Below are 12,704 nucleotides of genomic sequence, written 5' to 3'. Positions count from 1 at the left end.
GACAACATCTGCCCCTCAGACACTATCCTAAGGGAGTCTCGCTCCATCTCCACAACATTACTGGCCTTGCGGATCAGTTTATTTAGTCTGTTGGCATCTGCAATCCTCAACCTGCTCCCCCAGCACGCTGCAGTATAGAGGATGGCATTGGCCACAACAGACTCATAGAAAATCCTGAGCATTGTCAAAAAGATGTTGAAGGACCTCAGCCGCATCAGAAAATAGAGTCGACTCTGGCCCTTCTGTGGAGTGCAGTGGTGTTTTTAACCCAGTCCAGTTTATTGTCAATGTGTACTACAAGGTATTTATAGTCCTCCACAATGTCCACATTGACCGCCTGGATCAAAACAAGGGTCAAGGTTTTCCTTCAGTCTCCCCCCTTATGAAGATAGCCAGAATCATTTATCTCATTTTTCATTAGACTGGATTGCCTCATATATATTTGATGGGACTTTCTCTGTTAAATCATTGCATTTGTTCCAAGACTCTTGTGCACTGGTAGAAGGCACATTGCCTTCTACCAGTGCCAGTCTATTGGACAGGTGTCCATCCTAGTTCAGTGTCAGGCCTGGATAAGTGACTGGGTTTACTCCATATTTATATTCTGTTTTTCTAAACATATACATTGATAATAAATAATAAACTATGAAAATGAATAACATGTCAGGTATTTTGTGTCCTTTTTCCAGTTTGTTATACTTTTATACAGTCTGCTGCTGTCTGCTGAGCTGCCTGGGGATGCTTCATTCACTTGGAAATAAGAGTTTACATGTACCATTATCCCATTAACATGAATAGGAGAAAAATGTGTGGCTGGATTTAGAAAGAATAAAAAAAATAGAATCAATAATCTTAGCTATGGATTAAAAACTATATTTCACATTCAAGCACCACATTTTTTTTCTTACTAACAAAAGCCACATGGAAATTATAACCAGAACCCTAAATACTAAACTGAGAGTATAACCAAGCAATATGTTACAAGAGAAATGATGCAAAGCTCAAAACACCATACAACAGTAACAAGAAAGAGCCAGAAAGGAAAACATGATAGAGAAGACCTAAACAGCAGACAAACTAAGAATTAAATTAAACAAAAATAATAATAAGAACTAAAAAGGACCCCCCACATACACACACACACACACAAAATGCTGAGTCAAAGAGCAAGGACTGTGAAATCCACAGCAAATGCAGATCTTCTGTCGTGCGCCCTCCACATTTTAACTTTAGAAACTGAACCTAAATTTAATGCATTTGTTCAGTGAGCCAAAATAGAAGAGATTTGTCTCACTGAACAAGAAAAAAAAAAATGAAAAGCTGCACCTGAAGTAATTAAACTGCAATCAGAGTAGCAAGAGCACCTTGTATAAAATTCAAAGTGTTTGAAATTTTGCAAAAACATACACATTTTGTTCATTTGTTGTGGGTAATGCTGATAATAAAATGTTATCATTTTTACTATGCTTGTTTCACATGTCCATTTTCTAAACATGTACTCTTACCAGTAGCACTTCATAAAGAGATAAAATCACTACCGAGCAAACCTGAGTTCATTTTATTGGTTCAGTCAACTTTTTTATTCACTTACCTGGATGATTGAGCATGCATCAGGATTAAAAATAGTAATATTGCTGTAATAAACAAAAAACTAACAAAACCCCATCTGAGTTTAATTTAAATAATACTGATAATCCAAAAAGCAGACAGTGTCACTACTGCAGGCTGAGAGCTTTTGGCAGCTGAAGCAGAAATGTCCACACAGATCCACTTCTTGGGAAACCCTTCATCTGCCGCCTAGGCTTCCAGGTTTTACCTTCCACTACGTATTCTAGAGTCATGCTTCTGTTCAGTGTAAACACACAGTCCCCTCTTACAACAGCAGTGAATAGTGAACCTTTACTGTTGGCGAAGTGTCCAGGCAGGGTTGACCACTGGCCCAAGCTCAGATTATAACAGTCTATGAGGCATCTTAGGAAGTCATCAGATGGGCCATTTCTTATGATGAAGAGGTTGTCCCTGTGGCCCACCATGCAGTGACCATAGCTTTGGTGCCTGATCAGTGTGGTAACTAGATGCCACTCATTTTCCCCAGATGCATACTCGTAGATCTCAGTGGTCTCCATTGGCCTCCATAAACACACAAATATCCTGCTCATGGTTTTGGTGCAAGCTGCTCCTGCTGCCGGCCGAGGTAGGTTAGCAGCAAATGTCCACGTTCTGTTTTTTACATTGTATATTTCCACAGACGACATTACTGTTCGCTCATACTCCCCTCCGATGGCATATAAATGACCATGGAGACCCATAAGGCTAAGATTGTAACGCAGCTGTGCTGGGCTGGGAATCCTGCTCCAGCTGTTGCTTTCAACACTGTAGCAAAAACAAGATTCCACAACTTGTTTATGGATGCCATGAATGCCACCAATTATGAACAGTTTGTTGTCTAAAACAGTCACTCCAGCCATTGAGGTGCTGGCCTCTAGTGGAAGATCTGTTAACACTTTCCAAGTATTGCCAGTTTCATTGAGGTAGCAGATGGTCCTTGAGGCAGCATGTACAGTTTCATCCAAACCACAGGTCACATGGGCTCCTACAGCCATGAAAACATGGGGGGTCAAAGACTCCACATAAGAGATAAGCTCTAATGGTAAGGTTTTCTTGACCTCTACCTCAAGGTCAGTGTACATGTCTCGAATGAACAGTGCTGCTGCATGGTACAGATCCATAAGTCCAAAGACTGCAGAGGTGTGATACATCAGCAGACAGTTTTCTGCATCAAGAAGGTCAATAAGATGCCTAGTAAGTGGGGGCACCTGCAAGAAAGCTGCACATTCAATGGCTTCCACAATGTCGTCCTCATCCAGAATTGGCTTCTCTCCATGTAAAACTGCTAAAGCTAAAAGGAATCCTTGAGCTCGCAGAGACTTGAGGTGGATTTCTTCCTGCTGACATTCCTTCATACCGGAGCGATACAGAGCTTGAAAATAGTCGCAGCTCTGCACCAGTAACATTTTCTCCTCAGAGAACTGTCTGTCTCCAACCACAATAGTTAGTTTAGCCGAGACGAGACCAGAGCCAGCACATGGTAGATACCTTTCACAGTCTGCACCATTGAAGCGGTCACTGTCCTCTGATTCTCCATTGTACACTGACATTATAACTTGCTGGCAGTAACAAATATCCTCTGTAAAAATTACACAACAGGTTAAAGCTCTTGGAGTAGAGCACAAGAGCAGTGACTCACTCTTTAGAGTGGATCAGTTATTGCACAGGCTTTAAAATAGAAGCAGCTAAATATAGCAGAGAACAAATGATCGGGGTCACATTCATGTAGTGGACAGGACTGAAAGGGGTGAATACAGGGTTAGTGGTTGTTGCTGATACAAAATCAAAAAATCAGTTTGCCCCAAATTTACATTTGCTTTTTGATATAAAACAAATATGCCTTAAGAAATCTTTTTTTAGTACAATACTTTTATAACTTAAAATTGCTACTTTATGGTATTTAACAACAGTGGTCTTGATGGTCTACACATAACATGGACAATCAATGGTACAACAAAATTAAATCTTCACATTGAACCAAAAAGTAACATATGAGTAACTGGAGCTTCCAATAGCAAATCATCTCCATTACCAGTCTTTAGCGAATGGTTTGGAAAAAAACAAAACAAAAACGACATCATATTAACTTTCTCTCACATTGTCCAACCAACCTTATTACCATAAACAATAATATCATTTTAATTCAAATATTAAAATCATTGCATTTTAACATTATTTATTTATTTATTTATTTATTTATTTATTTATTTATTCATTCGTTTATTGTTGGGGGAAGCGCTTTTTCGTTTTTGGTGTGCTGCAGCATTGCCGAGTGACCGTCTCCGAATCCCTGCACTAGTCGCGTAAAGAATAAACTAGGCCGTGGGTTTCTCATTGAATTACGACTACATTTTCAAGAAAATGACTTCACATTTACCTAAAACATGGGGCCCCTTTGTTTTTTATTCCATTTAAGTGTGTTCGTGTAGTTTTAATGCAGCAAGCTTTGTGGTACAATTTGGTGTGTCAGCGGGGGTCAGGCGGAAGGATTTTCTTGTATATACTGGCAGCAGCGTTATAGCGGAGCAACCTCAGACTTCGGGGTTTGCGCTCTGTGGACCACATCCGGAATGGATTTTAGGTTATGTTTATCTCTCCCGTGAGAGGAGCCGAGGACTGTTTTTTTTTTTTTTTTTTCCTGAGGATGTATAGCGCCAATAATTTCTCGGTGCGGTTGAATTATTCGGGAGAAGTCAGGAGCAGCATGCTGCTCTCTAAACTGGACACCCTCTCACACATGTCGTTAGCATGGACCTGCCGGTGAAGCTCCTGCAAGGTAACAGCCTCGACTTCGCAGCTGTGTCCATTTCACGTCACTTTATTTTACCCGCCACGCTTCAAGTCTTAATCAGAAATGGATTATTCGAAGCCGGGATTTCGAATCGGGTTGGAAAATCTGGGTCATCTGATACAAAATACAGATTTTTCTGGACTTAGTTATTCATTTAGCTAACATGTGACTAAACTAAAATGAATTTATTATTATTATTATTATTATTATTATTATTATTATTATTATTATTATTATTTTAAGTATTGAAATCAACTCAGCCTGAATGGAGCTAGGACACCTTTACCCCAATCGGAGGGACTTAAACCACTTAAAGTTTCATATATCTGCCGAATACATGGCGATCATTGTTTAAATTAGGACATTTTCAGGCCAAGGACGGGACCATTTTGACATCTAGGTGTCTTGTATAACGTAAAGTGAGTTTTTGTCTTTGCTTTAAACGTTGCAAGTGTATTCGGTGATGTGTACGTTTGTGTCGACGATTACACGCAGTTCTAATCGCGGGACGTACTATGTTGGGGTTTATTTGCAAAGTTGACATGACTTTGATTAGCCCTGACTTTTCTTCCCTGTGCTCTGCAGCCAACGCAGAGAAGCAGTCGCTTGAGAAGCAGTACCGGCTGGGTCCGGTTCTCGGCAGTGGGGGATTCGGTACCGTTTACTCAGCTGTTCGCCTCGCTGATGGTTTGCCGGTAAGAACCGAGGGGCGGCTTTGTTTTGGTCGCAGCACATGGCCAACTCTCATTGTCAAGATGCCTTGTAGCAGACAGCTGAGTTTCCTGTTTGACCCTTCAAAATCAAGCCGTACTTGAATGTTCGAGTTTAAAAACAATAACTGACAATCCTACTTAAATATTTTGTATTAGGCCTCAAGGTTCTTGCATTAAAAAGGAAGACTGAATTTGAGACTAAATGAAAACAATTATCTCAAATACGAATTAATTGAATTGAAATAATGAATTGACAGTCATTAATTTTTCAGTCTTTGTTAATTTGGTCCAGTCTTTCAACAGCCAGAATGAAGAGGCATTGTTTTATTTAAGACCAGTGTCTACATGACTTGTAGTCTGCTCTGAACTTAAATCTTGTTTTCTCCAGTAAATGTGTCACATTCATATGAATTCAATTAATCTAGGCTTTGTTTTTGTTTTTTTAATTGTTGTTTTCAATTACAGCATCTCCTTAGTCTGTTAAAAGTATTGGCTTCTCGCCTACATTATCATTACAATTTTCCATAGCTGTAATTTTATCTATCATCATTTTATTATGTAATTAACAAAAAATTGAAAATTCCGTTTCTTTTTGTCAGTTCGGAATAAAAAAAAAAAACTTTTTCAGATGCTGCTTTTATTTAAAACCCACATCTGTCACTCTTACTTCCTCTTTTACTGCTATCAGCTGTGCAGCTTGACTCAGTGCTGGCATGCCTGGCTCATGTCTTTGTTGTCACAAAGAAAGCCGGTTATTAAACAAAAGTGCTTTACTCTCTGTTCCTTCTGCTAAATCTTTACTTATTGGAAGTAGGAATTTGACAATAATAGTTATTTTAATTACAGTGGGAAAATAAAGTTATTTCATAAATCAGGAACAACATTGTTAGACCAAAAGATTCATATTATCAGCATGCACAGATCTACCCTAAAGCTGCTGTATGATGGTTTGTATTTTAGTATAGAAAGAGAATTTATTCAGTTTTATTCTGAGGATATGTTTATAATATTTTGATGGTGTTTATTTACATGTAGGTGGCAGTGAAACATGTGAGCAAGGATCGGGTGACTGAGTGGGGTTCTCTGGTAAGGGCTGCCTGCATTTCTACTTGCAGTTTAACAGTTTTAATTGCCTTACTACCTGTTTTCTTACCACTTCAGCTTCTATTACTATGTGAAATTATCTTTCGTGTTCACAAATAGATGAATAAAATGAATATTAGGGGTGGGGGGAAAAAAATCGATACTGTGTAGTATCGTGATATTTTGTTTGCTAATCATGTATCGATACAGGGACAGCAGAAATCGATATTTTGTTACAAAAAAAGTTTTTGTGGACTGGAACATGCTCCGACTTCAGAGCATGTTGATCCTTTTTCTGAGCAAGAATCCTGACATTCCTTCACTGTCCAAATGTGTTTAACTTGTTTTTTGGCAGCAATAAACATGACAGTTTACTTATTTTAATTTAAGACATGTTTTATTTTAATTAAGTTTAAAACTTTTTTATTTAATGTAAAATTATATTTTGTTTTAATTTACTTTCAAATTCTTCAGTTGCTGAAGAGGCTGCATAGGTTTCACAAATTGCATAGTTCAGAATAGCTATAATTGTGCCAGATGGTTGCATTCAGTTAAGTTGGACTAGACTGTAAAACAAACCGATCAGTTTGTCAACAATAAAACTGACTGAAATGAGAGAGAGACTGAGTGTGAGACTTTGATATTAGATAAAATGAATATTGATAGTTTACCTTTATGTACAGAATCTGAATATCGCAAAATATTTTAAAAAAATTGCAATAATATCGTATCGTGCGTTAAGTATTGCGATAATATCGTATCGTGAGATGTATGGTGATTCCCACCTCTAATGAATATGTCTGGTCAATAACTAAGTCTAACTTTCTACTGCTGCTATGTATGGCCCATGAAGCTTCTTACTGTGCCCCCAGTTTCCTTGTGTTCTTTGCATGCTTTGGTATAGTTGCATGACTGGTTATCATTAGACAAAAAAGCCACTGTCAGAGTGCGTGTGCTTCTGTAGGATGAGGTGCTTGTTGCATGAATGCATTAAATGATTTAAAAATCAGGATATAGGTTTTGTTTACCTTAACTTTATAAACTGCTGTAACAAAGGAACATCACAACTCTTGGGACAAATAAAGTATATCTTGTCTTTATAATCATAAATTTTTTACCAAGCAAAACACCCCAAACACCTTAGTTCCTTGTTTTTGGATTTGTTTGGATTTCCAGCAACCTGTTGGTCCTCATGTGCCATTCTTCATAAAAACCCACATGATTGTCTTCCTCTTCTTTGCATACTTTTATCTGTATTTAACTTGATGTAATTTAAAGGATGACATCCTGATTATTTAAATTGCTCTCTCAGTCCGGAGCTTTAATTCCTTTAGAGATTGTGCTGCTGAAGAAAGTGAGTGGGACCTTTGCTGGCGTGGTGCAGCTCTTGGATTGGTGGGAGCAGGCGGATGGCTGGTTTATAGCGATGGAGCATCCCAAGCCATGTCAGGACCTGTTTGATTACATCACAGAGCGTGGCGCTCTTGATGAGGAGGCAGCACGTGGCTTCTTCCTGCAGGTACTGGAGGCCATACGTCACTGCTATGCCTGTGGCGTTGTCCACCGTGATATTAAGGACGAGAACCTGCTGGTGGACCTGAGGACCGAGCAGGTCAAACTCATTGACTTTGGCTCAGGGGCTGTTCTTAAAGACACTGTCTACACAGAGTTTGATGGTGAGTCCAAATGTCCCATTATCTGTCACTGTTTTTGTGTCTGTCACTATTTTGTGCTCCCACCCACACATCCCCCACTCACACACACAAAATTACTATTTAGAGATGGATCATTATGCTCAGAAAGTTGCCTTCATTGATGAGGAGGACATGTTCCTGACTCTATAGGCAGCCAGGAGTTGCAGCTGGAGCCATTGCTTGGCTTTAAAATGCCTGATGCTTTTCTGTATTTGTCCTCCCTGCAGGGACACGAGTATACAGTCCTCCAGAGTGGATCCGATTCCATCGATACTATGGGCGACCAGCCACCGTCTGGTCACTCGGTGTGCTGCTGTATGACATGGTGTGTGGCGACATCCCCTTTGAACATGACGAGGAGATCCTAACGGGACAGATCTATTTCAGGCGGAAAGTCTCCTCGGGTCAGTCTACCCAGTGATAGAAATTGTCTATTGTCTCTGTTCCTGTTTTGCAGCATTGGCATTTTTAGTGGCAAAGAGGGTGGGAAAACTGACCAATGAACTGACATCATACACACAAATGCTCACAAGCATGAAGCATGAAAGAGGCTATCCTGGGCTCTGTTTCATGAAACAACTTCATCCACTCTGAGTTGATTGACTCTATTTACTAACACACTGTGCCAGTGCAAGCTGGATTATGGCAGAAAAAGAAGTGCCAGTATTTACAAAGACAGTGCAATGACAAGATTGTGTATAAGAGCTGGAAACTCAGATTGTTGTGACTCACCCTATTGCAGGGGTCTCAGTCTTTGAGGGCCGGTGTCCCTGTTGCAACACACCTGAATAAAATTAGGTCATTAGCAAGAGCATAGAACTGCATGCTGAAGTGTCAACCCCTAACCCTACTCAAGTAAATTTAAGTTAATGTAAGTGTTTGGAAAAATGTACTTCTAAAAATACTTTTGCACCATGTTCATTCACTCATGAGCTGCTGTAAGATGAATCAAATGGCTGAATTGCCACCTCAGCATGCACTCAAGTTCTACAGTCTTGCTAATGACCTACTAATTGTCTTCAGGTGTGCTGCAATAGGGACACATGGAAAAGTTTCAGGACAAGGACTGGAGTTTGAGACCCCTGATATAAATGATTGGTCATTGGTCAGTGTGTTGTGCCTCAAGCTTTTGTACTAGTAGTTTATCTTTCTGTTGCAGAGTGCCAGCAGCTGATTGGCTGGTGTTTGTGCCAGCAGCCGTCCGACCGGCCAACCCTGGAGCAGATCTTCCTCCACCCTTGGTTGATGGGCAGCAGGGCTCAGCGAACAGACGAGGCAGCCATCACACTTCATGCTGTCAAAGATAACACCTCCTGCTCCTTCTTGAATCCATCTTCCTCCTACTCCCCTCCCAACCAGTAGAATCTCATGGTGGGCATGGTTTGGACTTGACTGACAGCTGTCCTTCAGTGTCTATGACATGTCGGTGGGAGTTGTTCACAGTTGTGGATGAAGTTTGCTGCTGTGGCGCAGCTTTGTGCTGCGTTAAAAGTGCCTTGAATTTGTTTATTTAAAGCTGCTATGGGGAAAGTGTCATTCATTGGCAAAAACCAGACTGCAAAGGGAGAGAATCTCTAGACCAGGGCTGCCCAATCCCAGTCCTCAAGAGCTACTATCCTGCAGCTTTTAGATGCATCCCTACTCCAACACAGCTGAATCAAATGGTTTGATTACCTCTTCAGCATGCCATCATGTTTGGTAAAGGCCTTATAACAAGCCATTCATTTGATTCGGGTGTGTGGGAACAAGGATGCATCTAAAAGCTGCAGGACGGTAGCTCTCGAGGACCAGGATTGGGCACCCCTGCTCTAGACGTTGAAAATGAAAACATTTTTGAACATCTGGTTAAATTCTGCTGTGTGCAGCCACATCAGGGCAATGGAACATCTAATCGTCTGTAAGGCTGCAGGGGATTTTAAGTCTTCCAGATATATTTAGTTAGTCTGCAATGTAACACTTTTTTGTTTGTTTGTTTTTTGTTTCTTGTTTCTATGGTTAAACAATCATCTGGACAGTCGGTTTTTTAGTTGATTGGGGTTTTTTTCTCGCAGGGCTGATTTTACTTAAAATGTGTCCACATCCAGTGTGCTTGACAGGGAATACCTGCAGTCAACCTCATCTGTTTGTCAGGGTATAAGATGCACAGTCAATGCAAATATTGTGTTTTTTATTTTGAAAACATGCATTTTTGTTATATGTATATACTTTTGTATGCATTTATTGTATTTTGTTATCTTCTTTATTGTTTTTTAAAATATTTTATTTGTTGACATTTTGAAATGTAGAATCCTGGCAGGAAAGGTTTCTTCATGGACATTATTCCAATTAAACTTTTTTTTATATATATATATTTTTATATAGAAGCAGATAATATTGGTCTCAATTCTTTTCACTATACTACACAGCTTTTCCCTGTCACAGCTGCCACCACCAGTACTCTGACTCAGTCTTTCTCTATTAATAGCTGTCAATCAGGGTCAAGGCCCTCATAATGTAGGTATGATCAGCTTTGAAGAGCAGAACTGTCTACAGGAACATTTATGGCAAGCCAAATATAATAAGTTTGTTTAATACTCTACACACAAGCGTGACGGCCAGCAGTAATGTTGGCCATTCATGTAGGTTATGTTGTACGGCTCTGCAGAAACATGTAGTCATGTAAAAATATGGCAACTGTTTTACTTTGCGTGCTGGAAAGCTAAAAGTTGACAACTGCCAGACAGGTGCCAATCTCTCCTTCACATGGTTAATTTTTATGTGACTGAATAACAAATAGGTAAAGGTTAAAAACACTTTTTTAACTTAAAGAAATCCTACACAGTCCTACTCTGTGCAAACCAGGATTTGCATGTAGCCGGAGTTTACCATTGCCTGGTATATACCCTCTTAGTATGTTACTGGACTGCAGTATGTCTCTCCTGAACCAGGGGAAGTTGTCGGAGGGCTGGTGCCGTGGAACATCATGAGGATGTGTCCATGCTGCCCGCATCTCCAGCACTTCTGCCCTGACAATTGCACGGCTTCTGAACAGCTGGGCACAGTTTCTGTGGCTGCCGGGAATTGTGGAGAGACAATGCATTTAATCAAAGGAAATGGCTGCTGCTCAGCAGAACCTTGAGAAACCTTGTTAAGGCCAGGTCTGCCTGACTTCCTGCCGCTGGCCTCGGCTGCTCCCGCGATGGAGCTAGCCGCACTGCCGGATGGTCCTCAGCCAGGGTCACGGCAATCTCAAGGCTCGAGGACCGGTGACAGCGGATTCACTTTGCTGTCCCAGCCAGGAGCCCCTCCATGGATTGCTCCAGAACCACCATGTTCAGCACGAAAACTTCTCGCGGGGAAGGGTCAGGCTGCAGCCACCTGGCCACAACATCATGCACCTACCTAGCTAAGGCAAAGGGCCAGTCCCCCATCTGACAAGAGACCCAGCAAGTCTAGGATTGCCACTGGACTGCATCAAATGATGTACATGCTGTAATTTGGAGGCTGAGGGCTGTGGAACATCTGTTTCATTTGTTAAAAAAAGATCTAAAGTAAAGCGTAAAAATTCATCTTTACGTTTTCTTCCTTGAAGGCTTTATGAGTTTTTGTACATGTGCGTCTGTGTGTTTAAGTGTGCAAGTAAATGAGTGAGTTTGTTTCTGCAAGCCTTTAAAGTGAAATGTGGTGGCTGCAATGTTGAGAAGCAAGTATATTAGCATTCTGAAGTTTGCCCTGTGCTTTGATGCAAAGTTCTTGTGTTGAGGGTATGTTGGTGTACATGTTAATCAATATTAACAATAATTCAGTGTCCAAGTTCAAATCCCTCAGGTCAGTGGCTCAGTTTTACTGGCCCATGTACATTTTTATTGGCTTGGGATTTTTAATTTTTTTTAGAAAAGATATTTTTAAATATTAACGCAATTTAATCGAGTCAGTATTTTATAATATTTCACTTTCAGTCTGAAAAATGTTATGAAACTACAAACCTATAACAACTCCGGTCACAAGACTGAGGCAGTTAAGTGTGTTCTTCTGTCATGCAGACAATCCATGAGAATAAGGAAAGAAATGATGGAAACTGAGTCAAGGACATAATGTACAACGTAGAAGTGGCGTACAGTGATTTAGTAAGGGCAGCACTATTCAGTTTTCCTCAGAGGTAGCAAAAGTGCAGACATTCTGTACTTAAGTAGAAGTACAGATACTTATGTTATAAATACTGTAAAAGTTAAAGTACTGATTTTACTTCTTTACTCAATGAAAAGTGAAAAAGTGCAGCCTCTGAAATGTACTCAAAGTAAGAAAGTAAAAAGTAGTCTTTTAAGGCCATTTGCAGGCTACGAGTTATTACTGTGCAAAGCCAACTGAATCCTGTATTAATATGATAAAATTATATTAGTACAAAGGAATATAAACTTTCAGTCCTAATATGCTTTATGCTAAACAGTATAAAACTGGTATGAAGGTGGAATTCAGTGAATGAATCTACGTGTCGTCACCAAAAATGTAAAATAATTTCCAATTCCCTTCATTTAACCTACCCATGACCAAGAACATCACAGCTTCTGTGCACCAGTCCGACACAGTACAGCAAACCAACCTGTTTATCCTGCATTAAACTGCACAGTATTTTCATGCAACCTTTCAATAATACAAAGTTACTAAGCTATACCTCAGTTTGTTTTGCAGGATGTTTCACAATATGAAACATCCTGCAAAACAATGTCATATACAGAGCAAATATCTTATTTTTAAAAATGAGGATTTACATGTTAGCTTTAAATTTCCCCCTCATCAAATCCCACTGGCTAGGCCTTAATTTTAAATACAACTTCT

The 12,704-nt window shown here is 39.9% G+C and overlaps 2 protein-coding genes across 2 annotated transcripts; one reads left to right on the top strand and one right to left on the bottom strand.

The window, feature by feature from the left end:
- Window positions 1-455: 455 nt before the first annotated feature.
- On the bottom strand, window positions 456-3,214 carry kbtbd13b (kelch repeat and BTB domain containing 13b). The gene has a single exon (XM_085411142.1). It carries the CDS (start codon window positions 3,156-3,158, stop codon window positions 1,716-1,718), a length of 1,443 nt encoding a protein of 480 aa, XP_085267268.1. The 5' UTR covers window positions 3,159-3,214; the 3' UTR covers window positions 456-1,715.
- Window positions 3,215-3,997: 783 nt separating this feature from the next.
- LOC146665397 (serine/threonine-protein kinase pim-3-like) lies at window positions 3,998-10,260 on the top strand. Its single transcript, XM_085413024.1, has 6 exons — window positions 3,998-4,384; window positions 4,985-5,094; window positions 6,148-6,198; window positions 7,508-7,871; window positions 8,117-8,293; window positions 9,049-10,260. The coding sequence occupies exons 1-6, from the start codon at window positions 4,357-4,359 to the stop codon at window positions 9,249-9,251; spliced, it is 933 nt and encodes a 310-aa protein (XP_085269150.1). The 5' UTR covers window positions 3,998-4,356; the 3' UTR covers window positions 9,252-10,260.
- Window positions 10,261-12,704: the final 2,444 nt, after the last annotated feature.

This window comes from Rhamphochromis longiceps, linkage group LG7 (assembly GCF_057381845.1).
Source record: "Rhamphochromis longiceps isolate RC_006_pf linkage group LG7, R_longiceps_female_GT1.1, whole genome shotgun sequence".
NCBI lineage: Eukaryota > Metazoa > Chordata > Actinopteri > Cichliformes > Cichlidae > Rhamphochromis > Rhamphochromis longiceps.
This window is presented reverse-complemented; position numbering and strand designations above follow the sequence as displayed.